The sequence below is a fragment of the Protobothrops mucrosquamatus genome, unplaced genomic scaffold (assembly GCF_001527695.2).
Source record: "Protobothrops mucrosquamatus isolate PMUCROS unplaced genomic scaffold, P.Mucros_1.0 scaffold60, whole genome shotgun sequence".
Lineage (NCBI taxonomy): Eukaryota > Metazoa > Chordata > Lepidosauria > Squamata > Viperidae > Protobothrops > Protobothrops mucrosquamatus.
The window spans coordinates 633,676-641,429 of NW_015386439.1; the positions used below are offsets into that span (position 1 = coordinate 633,676).

A 7,754-nucleotide genomic window follows, 5' to 3' on the forward strand; every position below is an offset into this window, starting at 1 on the left:
TGTTAATCAGAACAATAAGACGAGTAGCGAGGATTTCCATATGTGTATATATATTCATGCATGTACATATGCGTATGTGTGAATGGTGAATCCACCGTCCATTGCATGCCCTCCGGTTAGGAGGCTGGGACGTCTCTCCCGTTTCATCTCTTCTGGAGCAGGGCTCTGTTATCAGAAGAGGCCCAGGGATCCAGCCTTGTCCAACCTCTGATGTAACCATTTGCATCCGGGGTCTCCTTCTATATTCTTGAGGGGGAGGGAAGGAAGGAAGACGCCAGGGGGTCTCTTGGCCCAATCATTGCTTCTCCCGAACCTTGCTGGTCTCTTGGACCCTTCTTCCCCAGTGGCCAGCCAGGTACACTGTTGGGAAGCTGGACATTTAGGGCGCTCAAGAAGATGGCTCCTGCTCTGGATTACCTAAGATGAACCCAGAATCACAGTTAAGGGTCGCCTGGCCAGAGCCCTTGGCTGTAAGCCAGGGGGCCTCCACTCTGCTTCCACAAATGCTGTGTCCAGATTTTGTCTGCCTTCCTTCATTCAAAGTGGATGCAGTTGGAGTCACTGCTGTTTGAGTAGTTTTACAAGAGACATCTCAAGACTGTTTTGCAATATTTTTTCTTCAGTTTGCATTCCTGCCTGTTTTCCGTGCATTGCTTTGATTGGTAGATCATAGCTTGTAAGCTTTCCAAGAGCATCTGGCTGGCTGCTCTTGGAAGCAGCTTCTTTTTCTTTAGAACAATTTTACTTCTTTAAATAAAACTGCCCAGATTGAGTGGATCAGGCCAGGGCATTAATCAGTCGACTGATCAATCTGATCAGACTGAACTAAGCTGGCCTGGATGTGGGCTTGGCATGTTGGGCAAACCAGCCTTGTCGTCTGTCAACGGTGGCTTAGGGAGATGCAGGGTGCCTCCTACACCTTTAGGTGTGTTTAAAACGGCGTTGTAAGATTTTATTACACCGAGTATCATCCATCTTTCCATGGCCCAGCACAGACAAAACAACGAGCAGCAGGTAAACGGAAGAGGAAGCAGGTGGCCAGCAAGAAAACGTAAGCAGAACCAGACAACCCTGTTTTATCACAAGGCAGCTTGCTGCACTCGGTGCTGGCGGGCCTTCTTGTGATTTCAGGGAGCCAGGATCCTGGCTTAAAGTTCTCCTCCGGCCACTCCCTGGTTGGGCAAACAGACCTTTCTCAGGCAGGGCTCCCGACTGAGGAAAAAGGCATTCTGGGACTGGCCGTCGGCTGCATTGCTCTCCAGGCAGCCCGCCCACCAGTGCTGTTCTGGAAGGCTTTGATAGGAAGGTCCTCCTTTCACAAGATGCCCTTTAGGTGTGGCCACACAAACTGGGCATTGTGAGAAGGAGAATTTTGGCCCTCTCCCTCCCTCTCTCTCTCCCCAATCCCTCTCCCCATTGCCATTTCCTTCCCTCTGCTCTGGAACCTCCCAGGTGTAGATGCTGTACTCCCCCCCCTTCCCCGAAGTGGCATTAGGTCAAGGAGAGCAAATTGCATCCTTGAGGCTGGATCTTCCGAGTCTCAAGTCTTCCTCTTCTTAGCCAACAGTAGCGCTTGCCCTTTTTCAGAGGGGGCATCAAATCCGCCTTCTCTGCGTGGTTCAGTGGCACCACCGCCAGTGACCCAACAGCTAATAACGAGAATGGTTTACAATCAAAGCTCCAAACTGCACAATATACAAAAAGCAAACAATCTCTTCCTTGGAGACCAGCGGGCCCAACCCGGGACCCGCATGAAGGGGAGCTGACCTTCTGAGCACCGGCTCCTTTTAAAGCAGCCCCTCCCAAATCCTCAGGTGTGGCCCCAGAGCTGCTCCACCAAGTTGTAGATCTTTTAATGTGACAGGAGCAGGGTGAGTAATTCCACTCAATGTACCTAAGGAATCTTCATGTCAGTCAAAGCAGATTCTGCTTGTTTATCCTGCCTGGGTTCTCCTTTCGGAAACGAAGCGGAGCGGTCGAAAGGCCGGCTTGAAAACAGTGGTGGTCCCTGTGCTAAATGAAGGCTGGGCCGTTAAGCCAAAACAGAGGCGGAGATGGCGTTTCAGGGCCAGAGAAAAGCGCAGACTTAATCCTGGAACAACGTTCGACAGATCCAAGGTTTCAAGATTAAACAAGATGAGCAAATAAAGGAGCAGAGCACGGAGCCTCCAGATACCGACTGGCAGAGGCAAATCTTTAAAATCTCCCTTAGGGCCAACAGAGAGGAGTTTACTGGGGCCACCCAAGAGAAGCCCCCCACCCCCCAATCTTTGTCTGTTAACTGCCCCCTCCGTGTCTGGTCAAGGAAGACCCTTCGGAGGCCCTCCGGTTGCATCCAGCCCTTCCTTTGGTTGAGGAAGGTACAGGTAGAACCGCCTCTCTGAGAGGCCCATCGGTTCTATAGATTCAGGTACCCTGAACCCAGTAGATCCCCGGCCCCCAAACCTCAAGGTATCGGCTCCCTTGTTGCCATCCCACTGTGGTTGAGTGGGTATTTATAAAAAGAGACCCGGTGGCCCAGTGGTTAGAATGCAGGATTGCAGGCTGATTCTGCACACTGCCAGGAGTTCGATGCTGACCTGCTTAAGGTTGACTCAGCCTTCCCTCTTTCCGAGGTGGATAAAATGAGGGCCCAGATGGTTGGGGGGCAATATGGTGATTCTGTAAACCGCTTAGAGAGGGCTGTGAAGCACCGTGAAGCGGTATATAAGTCCTAAGTGCTGTGGCTATTTGCAGAGGGAAGTACTTGCAAATGCTTGGTTGTTTAGAGAGGGAAAGAAAGGAGAGCAGAGTGATTAGGATCAGAGGAGCCACCCTGTGAAATAAATGGGAAAAACGGAAAGCCTGGTCTTCTTGTGATTCTGGAATTGCAGCAGTGAAGGTGCAATAGATCCAGTGAAGATCCAGTGGTCTTACTGCATCTATGAGGCAAATATCCAGCTTCCATAAATTTAGAGTTGTCCCCTTGTCACCACAGAATGCTTTCATGGTATCCTGGGTTGAGGAGACGGTAAGGAAAAATCTTCATCGCAGCCGCCACCCTTCCAGGTTCAGATTTAGCTTTTTTAACTGGCAGATCAAGATCTTCCACTCTTAGGCAAGGCCTTTTGTTTTTAAAAGGAGAAGATCAGGCCTAACCTCCTCTCCAGAGTTCTTCTAAATCTGCGTTTTTCAAGCTTGGCAACTTTCAGACGTGTCTTTTGAGAAGGCAGCTTTGATTCATGAAAATTGTCGAATAATTATGTCAAAGTAAAAGAAGTGACAAAATTGGCTTGACTAGAGTAGCAGAAATTTTCCAGAGGACGTATTAATGTATTGCGTGGCATAATTCTGCTCTGTTTTCCCTTTGTGTCTAAACAGCATCGCTTTCTTCTCATTGAAAGAACCGCTCCCCCCACGCCAAGATGCTGATTCTCCTGGCATTTATCATCCTCTTCCACATCACTTCAGCTGCCCTTTTGTTCATCTCTACAATTGATAACGTGAGTTGCCAGGGTAGCTTTCAGTTTGGGATTTGATTCCAAGATTAAAGGGATGTCCTCTGAACAAGGAAATTAAATTTTACAGATCTGAGTCTCTTCTAATCTGGAAATACACGGACGATGCCCTTAGTCTAAGGCAGTGTTGCTTAACCTTGGCCCCTTGAAAAGGTGTGGGCTTCAACTCCCAGAATTCCCCCAAAGCTGCCTGGGGAATTCTGGGAATTGAAGGCCACACATCTTTAAGCAGCCAAGGTTGAGAAACATTGGTCTAGGAGGTGCTGCTGAGAAGGTCTCCATTGTTTCGGTGCCCAGCTTAAAAAGGAAACACACACACACACACACCCTATGAACTAAGATTCCCACTTTGGGATAATGCCTATTCAAATGAACAAAGCTGTCGGAAGTCTTGCTTCACACATACTGCAAACAGGTAACTGGTGCCACTTTATACCAGTTTGCAGGTCGAATCAAACCGGGGGGGGGGGGAAAGGGGAACCAATTCTTTTCTTTGAAGTCACGTCTCTCTGTCTGACCTGCCAATCCACGGGGGCTGCAGATCAGTTATGGCTGAGTTTTCACTGGTCATGAATTGCCCGTAAACAAAACATGATGGATTTACTCAGGCCTGAGCTGAATTCAGGCTGAATAGAACCCAAATACTGACCTCATCAGCTGAAACAAAACACCACCTTGGCTTGCATGCGTGCATGCACACACACACCCACGCACACCCACACATGGAGCTACTTCCTGACTCTTTTGTTAGACATATTTACAAAGTTCTCCCTCTGCCTATCCGTAGACGACGTCCGTAAGCAATAACTGCCAGCCACAAATGCTTGATGAAAGTTCATCACCTGTGCATTGGTTTGGTTATTTTTTATTTATTATTTAAAAAAAGCTCTCCTGAGCAGAGGTCCCTTTTGTCTTCTTCTCTAGGCCTGGTGGGTTGGCGATGGCTTCTTCACAGACATCTGGCACCATTGCTTCAATGAGAGCAACTGTACAGCCCTGGACCATACCCTTCCAGGTGAGTCTCCAGGGGGGGCTTCTCTCCTTGCTGGGGGTGGGAAGAGACAGGCGCTCCAATGGCACCCATGGGGGGGATCTGCTCTGCCTCCCTCCCCAGTCCCCAAGTCTTCTAACTAGACGTCATGGTTGCAAAATGCCAGGATATCCTGGCATTCCACATTTTCCCAGCTGCACAGGAGTATGATGCGTTACTGGGGCAAGATGGCTCAGTGGTTAAAGATGCTGAGCTTGTCAGCTGCTGCTAACAGGGAGGGCTCCAGCTACTTGCCCCAGCAGCAACTGCCCACTGAGCAGCTCGAAGGCATGCAAGTGCAAGTAGAAAGATAGATGCCGCGTTGGTGGGAAGCTAGCAGCGTTTTGTGCGCCTTTGGCATATCGCCATGCTGGCCCCATGAAAAGTGTCTTTGGACGATGCCGGCTCCCTCGCCCAAAAAGTGGGGATGACCCTGCGCTCCGGAGTCAGACCGGACCGGACAGGGAAGCCTTTACCTTTATGTTGTGTTACCGTGCTTGCATTTTGGATGCTGTCTCTGAGAAGTAACATTTTTTGGGGGTGGGAGGTCCAGGCTGTAGCCCTGTCTGCTCCCCCCGGGACCACCGGCCCCAACCCCAAGCCCCTTCCTCTGGGATTTCCCCCCGTTTGAGGAGTGGGGGCCACCTCCAGGGAGGCAGGGGCGCTTTGCCAAGGCCCTTGGGGAGGGAGGAGGAGGAAGGGAGGGGCCGCAGCTGCCCGATTCAAAAAGCGCCTTGCAGTGGAAGCAGCCTGATTTTCCTGCGGAGGAAACTGAGGATGGAGAGTTGGCAGGAGAGGCTGAGCTTTTTTTATTGTCCTTCGGCATGGAATTGGCACGGGGACGTCTCGGGCAGGATGCGGGCGGATCTGGGGGCGGAAAAGCGGCTGGAAAATGAGCTTGGGCAGGGGAGGCCCCCAGGTGCTGCTGTTGTCCGGAACGAGGAGGGGGCTTGCTTTGGCTGAAGCTTGCCTTTGAAGCTTCTCCAGCACTCGGCCTTAAGCCATCAATCTTGGCTTACAAGCCATGGCACGTTGGGCTACACAATATGGCAGGGATGTCCGACCGTGACCCCTGTGGACTTCGACTCCCAGATTTCCCCAGATCTTAAAAGTTGCGAAGGTTGGATGCCCCTGCTCTAGGCTTTCATGCTGGTTGGGGAATTCTGGGAATTGAAGTCCACAGGACTTAAAGTGGAGCCATGTGGGGAACCAGCTTTGTGCCCTGCTGGACGTTCAGTGGGCAGTTTGTCCGAGAAGTGACCTTTTTATTCACCCCACCACCACCCTCCAGAATACCCGTCTATCCAGACTGTCCAAGCCACGATGATCTTGTCCACGATTCTTTGCTGCGTGGCCTTTTTCGTCTTCCTCCTTCAGCTCTTCCGCCTGAAGCAAGGCGAGCGGTTTGTGTTGACCTCCATCCTCCAGCTCTTGTCCTGTGAGTAGCCCTGCTTTAAAATCCACTTTCCTGGAACTGGACCGACATTTTTAATGGGATTGCTAAACCAGATTTGTGGGGGGGGGGAAGAGGAAAGGGACGCTCCCCCCCCCAAGGATCCCTTTTGCTGGGGAGACAGGAGATAAGAAAGGCAATTTTTCCAAAGCCTCGCCCGATCCAGAAATCGCAGGGTGGGGGCTTCCTAACCCTGCCTTGCTCAGCAACAGACATTCTGGTCATAAGCCGAGGACTACTGCCACTGTAGGCCCCCAGTTTGTGGCTTGACGTTAAGTGGGGCCATCTCTGCCTCTCGCCCGCAGGCCTGTGCGTGATGATCGGGGCCTCCGTCTACACCGACCGGCAGGCGGAGCTGCACCGGGGCTCCAGCTACGGCCCGGCTGGGGTGGAGAGCGGCCGGTTCGGCTACTCCTACGTGCTGGCCTGGGTCGCCTTCGCCTTCACCCTGCTCAGTGGCCTCATGTACCTCGTCCTGAGGAAGCGCAAATAAAGCCGGGCGGGCGGCTGGCGAGGGAGAAGGACAGCCCCCCCGCCCCCCAGCTCTGCTGGAACTCCACCCCCCCCCTTGTGTAAATAGAAGCGTTTGTAGTAAAGTTGTGGTTGGGCCTCTCCCCGTCCTTGGCGTGGCATTACAAGGCCGATGGGAGGACAGAAGAGACGAAAGAGGTGGGTGGACGGGCACTTCTGGGCAGGGATGCCCAGCGCCAGCCAGCAGCCTGCATGGCTCTTGGGTGACTCAGAGTCCAGGCATGCCGGCCCCCCTCCTGCTTGTGGGGCTTCTCTGGCTCTGCAGCTCCCCAAACAACTGCGGGGCTACTAGCCTTAACCCAAGGTGGGGCCGGGGGCACACAGGTGGGAGTCTGGCTGTGACTGGCAGCGTGCAGCAGATGCCAGCCTCCTTAGCTCAGGCCCAGCCGGCTGGACGCAGGTTCCCTTTTACGCCTATGAAGCGGAGCTCCTCACCGCCCACATTGTCCTTCCCCCTCCCCCAGTTCTGTAAAACGCTGAGGGCTGGCATCTTGCAAGCTGGGGCAACCGTAGTGAATTCCAGTGCCTCCTGGGTGCCAAAGGCCCCGCTCTGATCTGCCCTCTGATCTGCCCTTCGTGCAACAGCAACTCTCAGTGGGGCAGCTGAGGGTCTTGCGTTTGCCCTGCCCGGGGGGCACGAGGGCCCTTCGCCCGAGACGAAGCTGCTCCCCGGAGCGCCTCCTGAGCTACCTCACTGGGTGCCACGTAAGTCCCGGTCTTGATCCACAGCTGGAGCCTTTTCCGTGTTTGGCACAGCTCCAGATGGCCCTTCCTGTGGCCAGGTCCTCCAGGCCAGCCTGGCGCGGAATTCCTTCCGGTTTTGTCCCTTTCCCCGTTTTCTGAGGAACTTCAAACATTCCTTCTGCGTGCATCACGGGAGGAAGCAAAGCCCCGATGAGGGAGCTCCTCTCGACCTGAGGTGACCCTGCAACGGCTGCCCGTTGGCGCAGGAGAGGCTGGATTTTGGACTGGCATTGGCACCAAAGCTTGACCGTGTTTGCAAGCCTCCCAGGCCCCAGAGCCGCCGGCAGACGTGGGCAGACTTCAAGGCAGGCCGATCCAGAGCGACCGGGGGGGGGGGACTCCGAAGCAAGACGCGGGGGCCACGCTGGGAAGGAGAGGGGTGCCCGGAACCGCCAGAGGCCAGGGAGACCCTCGAGTTGTTCTTACTGACCGTCTTGGACCAGAGGCAGACTCACCGCATCCCTCCTCTCTGCTGGCGTTTCTTCCAGCCGCCCCCAGT

General features: G+C 53.5%; 1 protein-coding gene across 1 annotated transcript; it reads left to right on the top strand.

The window, feature by feature from the left end:
• The first annotated feature begins 3,380 nt into the window (after positions 1-3,380).
• Positions 3,381-6,474, top strand: EMP2 (epithelial membrane protein 2). The gene is made up of 4 exons (XM_015812008.1): positions 3,381-3,482; positions 4,422-4,512; positions 5,819-5,965; positions 6,286-6,474. The coding sequence occupies exons 1-4, from the start codon at positions 3,405-3,407 to the stop codon at positions 6,471-6,473; spliced, it is 504 nt and encodes a 167-aa protein (XP_015667494.1). The 5' UTR covers positions 3,381-3,404; the 3' UTR covers position 6,474.
• The last annotated feature ends 1,280 nt before the right edge of the window (positions 6,475-7,754 follow it).

What these genes read in the sequence shown, in the direction of transcription:
- EMP2 (XM_015812008.1), top strand. Translation starts at nt 3,405, where the DNA reads ATGCTGATTCTCCTGGCATTTATCATCCTCTTCCACATCACTTCAGCT. An exon ending in TCATCTCTACAATTGATAAC is followed by an intron (nt 3,483 to 4,421) that starts GTGAGTTGCCAG and finishes CTTCTTCTCTAG; the next exon opens with GCCTGGTGGGTTGGCGATGG. An exon ending in CCTGGACCATACCCTTCCAG is followed by an intron (nt 4,513 to 5,818) that starts GTGAGTCTCCAG and finishes ACCACCCTCCAG; the next exon opens with AATACCCGTCTATCCAGACT.